Source organism: Diceros bicornis, chromosome 28 (assembly GCF_020826845.1).
Source record: "Diceros bicornis minor isolate mBicDic1 chromosome 28, mDicBic1.mat.cur, whole genome shotgun sequence".
NCBI classification, from domain to species: Eukaryota; Metazoa; Chordata; class Mammalia; order Perissodactyla; family Rhinocerotidae; genus Diceros; species Diceros bicornis.
The window spans coordinates 20742325-20755737 of record NC_080767.1 but is presented as its reverse complement, the minus strand read 5'-3'; the positions used below and the strand labels follow the sequence as shown (position 1 = coordinate 20755737).

General features: G+C 37.8%; 2 protein-coding genes across 2 annotated transcripts in view; both read right to left on the bottom strand.

Moving 5' to 3' along the window:
* The window catches only part of KIAA1958 (KIAA1958 ortholog), a 309540-nt gene that overhangs the window by 189697 nt on the left and 106430 nt on the right, over positions 1-13413 (bottom strand). The gene's annotated exons all lie outside the window — the stretch shown is intronic.
* Positions 1-13413, bottom strand: part of HSDL2 (hydroxysteroid dehydrogenase like 2) — a 64249-nt gene that overhangs the window by 26139 nt on the left and 24697 nt on the right. Inside the window, exons 5-7 of the mRNA XM_058523796.1 lie at positions 11853-11956; positions 10733-10831; positions 432-626 (exon numbers count right to left, since the gene is read on the bottom strand). Coding sequence (XP_058379779.1) covers positions 432-626; positions 10733-10831; positions 11853-11956 — 398 coding nt within the window. The remainder of the gene's footprint in view (positions 1-431; positions 627-10732; positions 10832-11852; positions 11957-13413) is intronic.

The following is a 13413-nucleotide window of genomic DNA, read 5'->3' as shown; positions in this document are numbered from 1 at the left end:
TCATGAAGCTATTTTAAGAGGTTGCACTTAAGAGACAAACATTTGGAAAGAGATCATAATCTTAAAAAGTTTTCGTAAAAAACCCACTACTGTATCATCTGTTAGCATATCCTTGAATAAAATTTTTACTCTGTAATTTTAAGACCAACTTAAAAACTAATTTTCATTTTTGGTTTCAAGATCTGGAAATGGCTAATAGCCAATGTGATCTGTAGCTGTACATTACTTTAAAAGCCCTCAACTCACTTTTATTTTTTCCTCTCTCTCTTTTTAAAGTTGTGTTGGTATGGGTTTCCTCTTCACTGGGAGGACAGCTTTTAAAAGAGCATACTAATTTTATAATCACATAAACATGCACACAAAACATATGTGTGTTCATTGCAGAAAATAAGGAAAAACACATCACTACTTTTAAAAACTATAAGCATTACCTGGTTTAACAGCATAGATGTCAAAATTTTTTATTCCTTCTTCTCTTAAGATATTTTCATCAATAATAAAGTTGCCAGTAAAACTTTTTGGCTTTTTGAAAATGGTATATGCAGCATCTGCAATAATATCAACCTTTCTACATTGGCTCTCGATACCAGATCCTCCTAGCATATCCATAGCAGCAGTGTGTATGGCTGTAGAGAAAACAAACACACACATGCATAACTCCAAATCAAATAATAGGACTGTGGAAGTAACAAGAAAAACAGCTCATCTCTTTATTTCTCAGGTGATGAAAACAAGGTCCAGAGAACTGAAAGGATTTGCCAAATGTTCTATTGACGTGACTGGGTAAAAAACCCAGTTCCTTATTCTACACAACACTGCCTTGTACAGAATCCCTTCATGAGACTCACAGAAAAATTTGATTAGACTTCTGATTTAGAATGCTCAAGAATCTGCATACCATTCTTGACAGTCAAGAAAGCCAGTAAGGTATAATAGAAAGAGCACTGAGCTATAAATCAGGTAAGTGGGATTTTTATGCCCACTATGCTGTGACCTTGGGCAAGCCACTTTAACATCTTTGGCCTCAGTTTCCTGTCTCTAAAGATGCTCTAAAGGAGCATCCTTTCTAAGTTTATTGTCTCTCTTTCTCCTCTACTAGAAATATAGAGACTATGTTCTTGTTCATCACTGTATCCCCAGTGACTAAAGCAACGACAAATGCACCATAAGCACGCTGTAAATAGTGGGTGAATTTCTGGGGGTCCCTTTTAAGTTCAGATACTACTTTTATGTCAGAAATACTAGAAAATATAGAGCAACAAAGAATTTTTAAGTTATCTATAATCCCCCTACCCAGAGATAATTACTATTATTATTTGCATATAATTTTCACTGTTTTCAGTGCACATACTTTTTAAAGATTTTATTTATTTATTTTTCCCCCCAAAGCCCCAGTAGATAGTTGTATGTCATAGCTGCACATCCTTCTAGTTGCTGTATGTGGGACGCGGCCTCAGCATGGCCGGAGAAGCGGTGCATCGGTGCACACCCGGGATCTGAACCCGGGCCGCCAGCAGCGGAGCGTGCGCACTTAACCGCTAAGCTACCGGGCCGGCCCGACATACTTTTTAAATTCTATGTTTTTTATAAAGTAACTTGAAACTCTACCATTAATAGTACATTACTAATTACACATTATCAAAATTGTGAACAGTAACTTATCTCAATTTACTTATATATATCTTAGCTTACGTTTAAAGCAATGCAAGTCAACTTGTTTAAATGTACTTTAAGTTTCAGAGTTTCTGGTAATTTAGATAAACTTCTCTCTATACCATTGTTAGACCATCATTTAAAATCACTACATACTGGAATAACTTGCATAATTCAGTCCAGTCCACAAGATGAAAAGTTTGTAGTTTTTTGAACCACTGACCCTTTCTCATTCATTCAACAAATAGTTATTAGGCACTTACTGTAGTCAGGCACTATTATAGGTACTGGGGACAAATGAGTGGACAAAACAGACAAAGAGCTCCTACCTCCATGGCAATTACATTCTAGAGTACATCCCTGTTTCAGAGAGTGCACAATTAACTTGGAGAATTTCCTAAAAGCACTGAGTTAGAAGATACATCTCTACCTTACAGCTAAAGTTCCTTTACTAGGAATAAATTTTTGTTTTGTTTTGTTTTGTTTTTGTGAGGAAGATCAGCCCTGAGCTCACATCCATGCTAATCCTCCTCTTTTTTTGCTGAGGAAGACCGGCTCTCAGCTAACATCTATTGCCAATCCTCCTCCTTTTTTTCTCCCCAAAGCCCCAGTAGATAGTTGTATGTCATAGTTGCACATCCTTCTAGTTGCTGCATGTGGGACGAGGCCTCAGCACGGCCGGAGAAGCGGTGTGGCGGTGGGCGCCCAGGATCCGAACCCCAGCTGCCAGTAGCGGAGCGCACGTACTTAACTGCTAAGCCATGTGGCCGGCCCTTTTTTTAATTTAATTTAATTTTAATTTATTTTATTTATTTTTGTGAGGAGATCAGCCTTGTGCTAACATCTGCCAATCCTCCTCTTTTTTTTTTTTGCTGAGAAAGACTGGCCCTGGGCTAACATCCATGCCCATCTTCCTCCACTTTATATGGGACGCCACCACAGCATGGCTTGACAAGCAGTGCGTCGGTGCGCGCCTGGGATCCCAACTGGCGAACCCCAGGCCGCCACAGCGGAGTGCGCGCACTTAACCGCTTGCGGCACCAGGCCGGCCCCATGGCTTAGCGCCAAGTAAATTTTTTACTTAACCAACAGTTCAAGAGCTCTGGTCTCACTCTTGAAGTGATATTTTATTGATAAAAGATGTCAGCTAACATTTATTAAGTGTGCCCTGTGCTGGGCACGCTGCTACATACTTTACATACATTATCTGAATTAATTCTATGAGGTAGGTACTGTTATTATTCCCATTTTAAGATGAGAGCACTCAGACGCAGCGGGGTTAATAACTCGCCTAAGGTTACAGGAGCTAGAATTTAAACACCCGGCAGCTTGACTCCAGAGCCAGGCTCTTAGTCAGCATGTGACTAACGGGCCACACCTGGTTAACCACTGTTCTTAGAGTTCGTTATCTCACTCCCATAAACTACAGAATTGCTCTGTAAATATTTCAATATAGTCCACATTGAGACTATATGCATTTAGATATACACTCCAGTCTCAAGGTAAACTATATATGAAGGGCATGCAAATTCTTAAAAATCCTTAATTAAGAACATGTCATGTAAGCGCACACACACACACACACACACACACACCATGAGAACAAGGAATGGTTTTTCCAAACAACCTGTCATTACTTTAGTGATCTTTCTATGGGAAATACAAAGGAGCCACAAACAGACACTCAGAATCAGGAAGTGAGCCATAGTTATTCTCAGCAAAGCTTTTGCAATATTAACAGGCTAACTCAACAAGTTATGAAACGGATAACAATAAAAACAGGTTAACAACAGGATCAACCAAATGAAATGCACTGATTATTTCTAGGTAAGAAAATAAACTAGATTTGTAATGAAAGCTAATATGTCTTAGATAACAAGAATCCTGAAAGTGACCCTACAACTTAAGTCTTATTAAGGACTTACTGGAGAAGTATCTAATAGCTTCTGATTGATTCTCTTGATCACAGCTTGCTCAAAAGAGACCACAACAGTCTTAAAATCAATTGAAGATTTTCTTTCACATAAATATATGGAGTACATATCAGGCTTCAAACATCAGCATCACCATTGACTCCTTTCTTCTCTGGAGAGAGAGCTTGTCTCACCTCTTTAACACCTGCCAGCCTCCACCAAGCACACACATATATTCTTGTGCCTAGTGTCCCCTTGTATAAAATTAGGAATTATAATAAATAATCTCTAAAGCCCTTTATTACCAATTTTTCACAGACTGAATTATGAAAAATTTCCAACATATATACAAACATGTACATAAGTAGACAGAATAGTACACCATGTGTGAACAGTAACATCTCTGAGGAATGACTAAATAAATACTACACAAAGCTATAGTAATCAAAACAGCATGGTACTGGCACAAAAACAGACACACAGATCAATGGAACAGAATTGAGAGCCCAGAAATAAAACCACACATCTATGGACAGCTAATTTTCAACAAAAGAGCCAAGAACACACAATGGAGAAATAAAGTCTCTTCAATAAACAGTGTTGAGAAAATTGGACAGCCACATACAAAAGAATGAAAATAGACCATTATCTCACACCATACACAAAAAATAACTCAAAATGGATTAAAAACTTCAACAGAAGACCTGAAACCATTAAAATCCTAAAAGAAAACATAGGCAGTACACTCTTTGACATTGATCTTAGTAGTATCTTTTTGAATACCATGTCTCCTCAGGCAAAGGAAACAAAAGAAAAATAAATAAATGAGACTACATCAAACTAAAAAGCTTCTGCACGGCAAAGGAAACCATCAACAAAACAAAAAGACAACACACCAACTGGGAGAAAGTACTTGCAAATCATGTATCTGACAAGGGGTTAATTTCCAAACTATATTAAGAACTCATACAACTCAAGAACAAAAAAATGAACTGTTTCCCCAGCTTCAACATCATGGGCCGCTGGACCTTTCATTATTGCTTGGAGCTGAGGAAATCCCTTCACCCTAGACAGCAGATGGGGAGCAAAGATGAAAAGAAATCCCTCATTTGTTTCTAAGCTAGAACTCTGGCTACGTTTCACGTTGTTGTATGTGGCAGTTCAGCTCATGAGTACCCTAGGGCTATACTTTGTAAAAATGCTGGATTAAATGTTCTTTTAACAGCCAACTCCTACAAACCTAGTCATCTACTAGATGAAAAGACCAAAGAAGTATCCCCAGTACCCTGCACAGTGTTTGGCACATGGTGACTGTCCAAAAGATATCTGTTCTGTGATGAATGACTAAATAAAATAATGTCAGGGAAGAAGAGTGAGAATAAACAATATAAAGGCCCTTAGAGGATATAGTAATACATTAAGTGACACAATGGGGAGAATCAGGAAAATCCAGAATGCCAGACATTCTCCAAGATAAATGACCTGGTTTTTCAAGAAATAAGTGGCAAGGAAAAAAAAATTTAACAGTATAACTACTATAGATTAAAATATTTAAGAGGCATATCACACAAATGTAATGAGTGGAAACTGTTTAGATTCTGATTTGAATAAACCAAGCGCAAAGAGAACATTTACAAGGCACTTGAGAAAATTGGAACACTGTGGATATTTAATGATATTAAAGTATTAGTGTCAATGATTTTTAGCTATGATAATGATTTTATGGGTTTTTTTTATGAGGCCTTATATATTTTAAAAATATATATTGAAGTATCTACAGATGAAATGACAATATGACTTGGATTTGCTTTAAAATAATCCAGTGGGGGGCCAGCCCGCGGCATAGCGGTTAAGTGCGCACGCTCCGCTTTGGTGGCCCAGGGCTCACAGGTTCGGATCCTGGGCACGGACCGACTCACCGCTTGTCAGGCCATGCTGTGGCGGTGTCCCATATAAAGTAGAGGAAGATGGGCATGGATTTTAGCCCAGGGCCAATCTTCCTCAATAAAAAGAGGAGGATTGGCATTGGATGTTAGCTCAGGACCAATCTTCCTCACACACACGCAAAAATAATAATAATCCAGTGGGGGTACAGGTAAGGATGAAAGGATGGAGGCATACAGGCTGGTGAAACAAAATTGGCCATGTGTTGAAAATGGCTGAAACTGAACGTGCCCTATTCTCTCTACTTGTGTATGTGTTTGTACATATGTTGGAAATTTTTCATAACTCAGTCTTTGAAAAATTGGTAATAAAAGGCCTTAGAGATTATTTATTATAAATCCTAATTTTATACAAGGGGACACTATGCGCAGAGAGCTACTGCAGCTCACACAACTAAGAACAAGATGGGCAATACAGAAACTGGATGATTTCAAATACCAACAGCATTTGAATGTTTAACAAAAATCTATTCTATCATTTCTTTACTCTAACTAGATTCTATGGTTACCTGAGAATCTGGAGGACAGATTAAACGTGTTAATAAAAAAAACAAAAAAAATAAAATGTGATTCTGCAAGTCCAAAAGCACAAAGGCTCTCAGAGGAGAAGAGATGCAGAGTGTGTTAATCTGGGAAATCTATTTAGACTTTTCAATCAGAGTACACATATCTGAAGAGTACATCGGTAGACTGCTTCTCTGACTGCATTATATTTATATCATTTATTTGCCCAAACAAAAATTTTAAACCACTAAGGACAGTAACAATGTGTTTTATTTCTTCTTTTTAATTCTCCAATAGTTCCAAGTGTGAGATATGACAAAAAAGTAATGTTACAACTTTAATAAGCAAAACAGAGCTTACACATAGATTTACGGTAGTTAAGTCACCAACTTGTCAAATCCACTTAGTGGATAGAAACATTTCCAGCAAATCGAGTAAGACTTTAGTGCTTTAACTACCACATTTAATACCAGTGCAGCATCAGGTAGCAGAAAGGATGCAAGAACTGAAGGAAAAACAAAATGGAAGAAACTGCATATATTTAATGATGAAACAAAAGCAATCTCATTTTTGCCAAGAAATATGCTTGCTATTATTGTTACTATTCAACATTGTTTTGAAAGTATTAGCTAATTTAATAAGAAATGGATGAATAAAGAATTTAACATATACCAAAAGAGCAGAGACACAATTATCACCTTTTGTGATAAGACAGTCAATCTGAAAAATCTAAGAGAATCTGTGAAAACTTTTTAGTACTAAAAAGAGAGTTCAGTTTGCTGATACATTTACAAAACATAAAGATGTATAGTTTTTACATGTACTTTGATAATAAATTGGAAAATATACTGAAAAAAGAATAAAAAATATAAAATATCTAGTAATATATTTCATAAAAAATGGATGACTAGTCTGTTTCTGGAAATATGATGAATTAGATACTCTAAAGGGTTGCCTAATTACAATAAAACTATAAATAAACAACATTTTTTAAAACCTTGCTGGACTCAAAAAAAAAAAAAAAAAGAGAAATCTACTGGTGGAAGGTAAGGAAAAGGAGAGAGGAGAGGGTGAGCATAGTAAAGCAGAAGAAAAAGAAACCAAGGGTAAAATAATTGGAAAGGAAGAAATTTATATGATTACCTACATAGAAAATCCAAAAGAATCTACAGATAATTTATTAGAATAAGTTTAGAAAGGTAGTTGTCTATAATTTTAATATCCAAAGGCATTTGTATATCCCAGCATCAAACAGAAAATATAATATTTTAAAAAACATACCATCTAGAACTGTGGCTGCCCCAAGATGAGACTGTAGAATATTTTTCCTTCCCCAATCTTCCCTTACTCATAGGAGCCCTTTAGAATCCAATTACTTCCTTATTTCTCCCTTCCCCAACTTACAGGTTTTGAAAAGAGAGTTTAGTGCTTTTGGTTAGAGAATAATCTTAAAGTTTCCTCTTACAGTATCTCTTGTACATTAAGAGTTCTTTTTTTTTATCCCCCCAAAGCATACAACATTAGATAGTTTGGAACCTATATTTGATATTCTCAGTCATTCTACCATAACCACTTACATTTAACCATATATATTACAGGGTTATTTGCTTGCCATTATTTCCTCTCTTCATTTCCCTTTATCTTGAAAAGTCTCTGCTGATTGATTTGCTGTTTGGTTAAGCATCTTTCTAGAAAATTTTCCTCAAATGTGATATCCTTGCATGTCCCCATATCTTCCTTTCATCTTATCAATAAATGTTATCTTGACTGGGTCCCTTCCTATCAGTAATCTATAGATGTTATTCCACTGCCTTCTAGTTTCTGGTGTTGATGATAAAGGGTCTGTAATCTGGTTCTTCTTCCTTTGTAAGTAACATATATTCTGCCTGAAAACATGTAAGATTTTCTTTTTATCCTTGAAATTCTGACATACTCCTAGGTGTCTTCCCCGCCCCCAACAAATTCAGTCTCAAACTTGGTAAACCTTTTAACTACACACTCTTTTTTCAACTCAAGGGAATTGTTTTCTATCTCTAGTTCAATTATTGTCTCTCCACAATTTGTTCTTTTTCCTCCCTCTGGGACTCCTGATATTTGCATGTAAAGTCCCCTAAGTCTCTCTTCTTTCTCTTTAGGGTGTATTTGCTCTGTGTTTTGAGATATTTCTTGCACTTGAACTTCCAAGCTACTTACTCAGTTGTTCACAGTGACCATCCAATCCTTCAATTCAACTACTATATATTTTTAAATTCAAAACACAATCTTTGTGTAGTTCCAGAAAGCACTTTTCACGCTATAATTCCATCTCTTAAGTAGCTGCTGTCTTTATTTAATCATGGTATTCTGTTTTCTTCAGCAGTTTTATTTCCTGACAGCTGCTATTCTGGGTGTTTTGTTTATTCTTTTTGTGTCTGGATACTGGATCCCCTTAGCTACACTGCACTTTTGCTTTGTCTCCTCATTGCTCTATTCACCCTTGGATAATTTAAATGATGGCAACCTTGCCAGCAAGGGCACGTGCAGCAGTCTCTGCCCCATGGGTAGGTAATATATCAAATGTGCCAGTCACTGAATCCATTTGGGGGCGTAAAGAAGAAGTCTCCCTGGTGTCCTCACTGTCCCAGCCTCAAGGGTAGGAAAAACTTATCGCAGCTGTTGAATCCCCCTGTTGAGGTCCTCAGATCTCCAGGGGTCAAGCTCTCTCCAGGATTTTGAGCATTTCTTCTTTCTCCAGTGCTCTCTCCCGGCCCCATTCTGTCCTCTGGCCCAGAGGAGAACAAAGTCCTTCACAAGTGTCTCAGTTACTTCTCTCATAGAGTCAATGCCTTGTTCATTCTTTCCAAGTCCTGCCTGTCTGCCACCCCCACAGCTGCTCCACGCAGGGGAGTTTGCTGGTAGTTGGAAAGGGAGGATGGCAAGAACATGAGTTCTAACAGTCAGCTTCCCAGAAACCCCTCTAGCCTTCAAATAAGTGGAAAATATTCCAATTTGCCATCCATAGGTTTCAAGGAACGTAATGAAGAATATGAAGATACTTGCAAAAGCAATCCAAAAATATCATTCATTCAGTAAATATCTGAGTGACCACCATGTGCAGGGCACTGTCCCAGGAGCAGAAACACCAGTATTGATTCCTAAGGAGTTTCCCTGGAAAAGGGGCCACACTAATTTGCATGTTTAAGTTCTGATATTAGTGTAACGAAGGTCCTGTTAAATTTTTAAAAAGTGAAATGAAAAAGTGGTTCCCACTATGTACTCACTTTATCATTAAACATACTTTTCTGGGATAGGATTGCCATTTAGATTTAAGATGAAAGAAGTTAACATTTTCACAGGCATTATTTACTAAATATATGGAAAAATGTTTAACAAAATAAGTTGTCTTTTCTTTTTCCTCCCTTAAACTATTATAATATATAAGTGGAGACTAAGAACCCACAAGAAGGACGGCCTTTCCCTTTCTGTCATTTTTGACAGGTCTCCCTCATTGTCATGCAGCATATTCCCTAGACGGCAAGCCATCAGCTTCTGTCATACATTAATTCTAAAGCTGCACACAAAGCCCAACCATGGGCAAGTTCTTCTGTAAGGGAGTCTAGGCACTCTGTGAACTCAGAAGAATTCATGTGGGGGCCGGCCCCGTGGCTTAGCGGTTAAGTGCGCGTGCTCAGCTACTGGCAGCCCGGTTTCGGATCCCGGGCGCGCACCTACGCACTGCTTGTCTGACCATGCTGAGGCCGCGTCATGTGTGTCATGTACAACTATGACATACAACTATCTACTGGGCCTTTGGGGAGAAAAAGGGGAAAAAAGGAGGAGGATTGGCAATAGATGTTAGCTCAGGGCCGGTCTTAATCAGCAAAAGGAGGAGGATTGGCATGGATGTTAGTTCAGGGCTGATCTGATCTTCCTCACACACACAAAAAAAGAAGAAGAATTCATGTGAAAGTACAGATAAGTCAGCTTTTTATAAAGGAAAAAAACAAAAGTAGTAAGAATACAAGAAAGTAAACAAGAATTTGTTGGGATATGTGAAGGGAAAATAAAAGCATGAGAATCTGCAGAATTTAGTAAGGTGCCAAGGATGAGAATGGAGAAAAGGTTAGGGAAGCACAGTTGGCTTCCTATTGGCTTTAATGAGACTCTTCAAGTGTTCCAGGGTTCAATGTTTCTAGTATAGCAATTGGCTGAAGAGTCAGTCATGAAGTCTAAATCAAAGATAGAAGATGACTGGGCCGGCCCCGTGGCTTAGCGGTTAAGCGTGCGAGCTCCGCTACTGGCGGCCCGGCTTTGGATCCCGGGCGCGCAACGCACTGAATCTCCAGCCATGCTGAGGCCGCATCCCACATACAGCGACTAGAAGGATGTGCAACTATGACATACAACTATCTACTGGGGCTTTGGGGAAAAAAAGGAGGAGGATTGGCAATAGATGTTAGGTCAGAGCCGGTCTTCCTCAGCAAAAAGAGGAGGATTAGCACAGATGTTAGCTCAGGGTTGATCATCCTCACAAAGAAAAAACAAAAACAAAGATAGAAGATGACTGAAAAGGGCCTTACATGTACAATAAAAAGTTTAACTTATTTCCCAACAGACAGAATGAGGTTACCTTTGATAGTCTACTCACTCCCACCCCACCCTACCCACCCAAGATGCATCTCAAGAGTGTCAAGGACAATAAATGAGAATCTTGTAAATGGATTTTTTTTAAGCACATACCTGTTTTAGGCCATAATGCATTGACTGCAATTTCACCTTTAAATTCCTCTGCCATTCCAAGCACACACATAGACATACCATACTTAGCAATGGTATAAGCTGAAAGAAACCACAACGAATGGTATTTAATTAAGAAACAAACTAATTTGTGGGTATAAATAACCAATTTCCTTCTATTACTATTTCCTCCCTGATACATTTTTTCAGAATTCTTTAATAATATAATATGTACAAAATATAATTTTTAAAATGCACTGTTTTTAAAAGAACCATTTTTATGGAAGTAGCTGAACAGGCATAAACTAGTTTTATATATTTCCATTCTAATAATTTATTAAAAGAAAAGAAACAATAATAAACTTGCACTCTTCTTAATATAGAGATAAGTTACATTATTGTTTCTTAATGTTTTTTTTCTTTGGTTTTTTTTTTGTGAGGAAGATCAGCCCTGAGCTAACATCCATGCCAATCCTCCTCTTTTTGCTGAGGAAGACTGGCCCTGAGCTAATATCCCTGCCGATCTTCCTCCACTTTATGTGGGGTGCCGCCACAGCATGGCCGGACAAGCAGTGCCTTGGTGCGCGCCTGGGATCCGAACCCGGCCGCCAGCAGTGGCGCGCGCGCACTTAACAGCTACGCCACGGGGCCGGCCCCTTTTTTTTCTTTTTAAAGGATGAAAGTGTGGGTGTTTGTTATTTAGCATACTCTCCTTAAGTCACTAGTTTGCTGTGAAATGTAATGTATTTCATGGACAGTTTTTAATCAACTTTATTGAACAATAAGTTACATACAATGAGACACACCCATTGGGACTTGAAGGAGCTTTCTGGGATGATGGAAATCCCTATCTAATTTGGGTGTTGGTTTAACAAGCATATACATTTGTCAAAACTCATCAAACTGAACCATTAAGATCTGTGCATTTTATTGAATGTAAATTATACCTCAATTTTTAAAATTGTAGATAAAAGATTAAGAATCTGCTTTCCAAAATGGTACTGATTCTGCATAGAAAATTTAATGTTGAATACTATGTACAAATTGTGAATACATCATAGATACACTGATTTAATAACAAACAAATTAACCAAACAAACCATCCCCTCATTCTACCACCTACCACAGTGCTGTTTGAACCACAGTGGATTTAGGTTCAGTGGTGGACTGAGATTGAGGATATGAGCGATTTTACTCTTTTTCAAATGAGGAATACATGCTTTGGATCTGAAAACAAAAGAAAACACAAATCAATAGCTTTCTAACACCTTCCCCAGTTTTAAAGCTGTATTTTAAACTGCTGCTATACAGCAACTGAACTTGCTCAGAAACCTGTAGGGTACTTTTGCTTGTTTTTACTTTTCTAGAATGAAGATAAAAAAGCAACTAATTTTCATTCTTTGAAACTTTGCTTAATGGCCTGACAACACGATCTGCTTGAAGAAAATAATCAAATCCTTGGCACATTAGCCTTAAATCCAACTGAGGTTATCCTCAACTATATCCTTCCAAATTCTCTCTCCCCAACACACACACACACATTTCAGTAACAGTTAATGTACTTGTAAGTACATTACTGTGTGTAATGTGTAAGTACATTACTTACTGTGTAAGTAACACAGCCAGCACGGTGGTAAAGAATATGAGTGTTCAAGTCAGTCAGACCTGGGTTCAAATCCTCTTTCTGCCCCTTCATTGTGTGATCTTGGGCAAAATACATTGTATTCTAATTCTCAGTTTTCTCATTTGCACATGTTGGTAATATCTGCTACCATGTAGGACTGACCAAGGGATTAACACGAGATGAGATACTCAGAATAGTGCCTATACTACACATGAAATAAACAACTGCTGTTATTAGTATTACATATGCTGAGTTATTTCATCTTAGTAGGGGTAGTATTCCACGACATTGGAACTGTAATTTAATAATATAACTCCTAGTCTATTCCCAAATTTAATTTGCACCAATACGCAATGGAATATGCCTTTGAGAGGAACATTTAGTTTTGTTTTGTTTTTTTGTGAGGGAGATCAGCCCTGAGCTAACACCTGATGCTGACCCTCCTCTTTTTTTTCTTTTTTTTGCTGAGGAATATTGGCTCTGAGCTAACATCCGTGCCCATCTTCCTCTACTTTATATGGGACGCCGCCACAGCATGGCCTGACAAGTGGTGCTTTGGTGCCTGCCCCCAGGATCCAAACATGTGAACCCCATGCCGCTGCAGCAGAGTGCGTGGACGTAACTGCCTGCGCCACTGGGCTGGCCCCACAACATTTAGTTTTATATTTTTTTTTTAAAACTGTGCATAAAGGTAGGCAATTTATTTTACAAAAGACTCAGGTCCAATATTTTAATATTTTAATTATTAAGCTACAACACATTCTAGCTTAATAACATATTGTAGCTTAATAATTTTATAGCTTTTAGTTTTATTTCACATTCAATAACTTCTAGGACTTTAAACTAGTCCATTCTTCTTTCAAATCAGTTTTGTTATTAGCAAATGTGCAACCTTCTTGTTACCATCTGCAACATCTTTTCAAGTTCACAAACCAAATATAATCAATATCACTAAAGGGATTTTGTACACATTGTTTTTCCTTTCCAAAGGTGCTTCACTTTTATGAGGGTGAGGAGGGGAGGGCCAAACAATATTACAGCTGATATTCATTAAAACAGT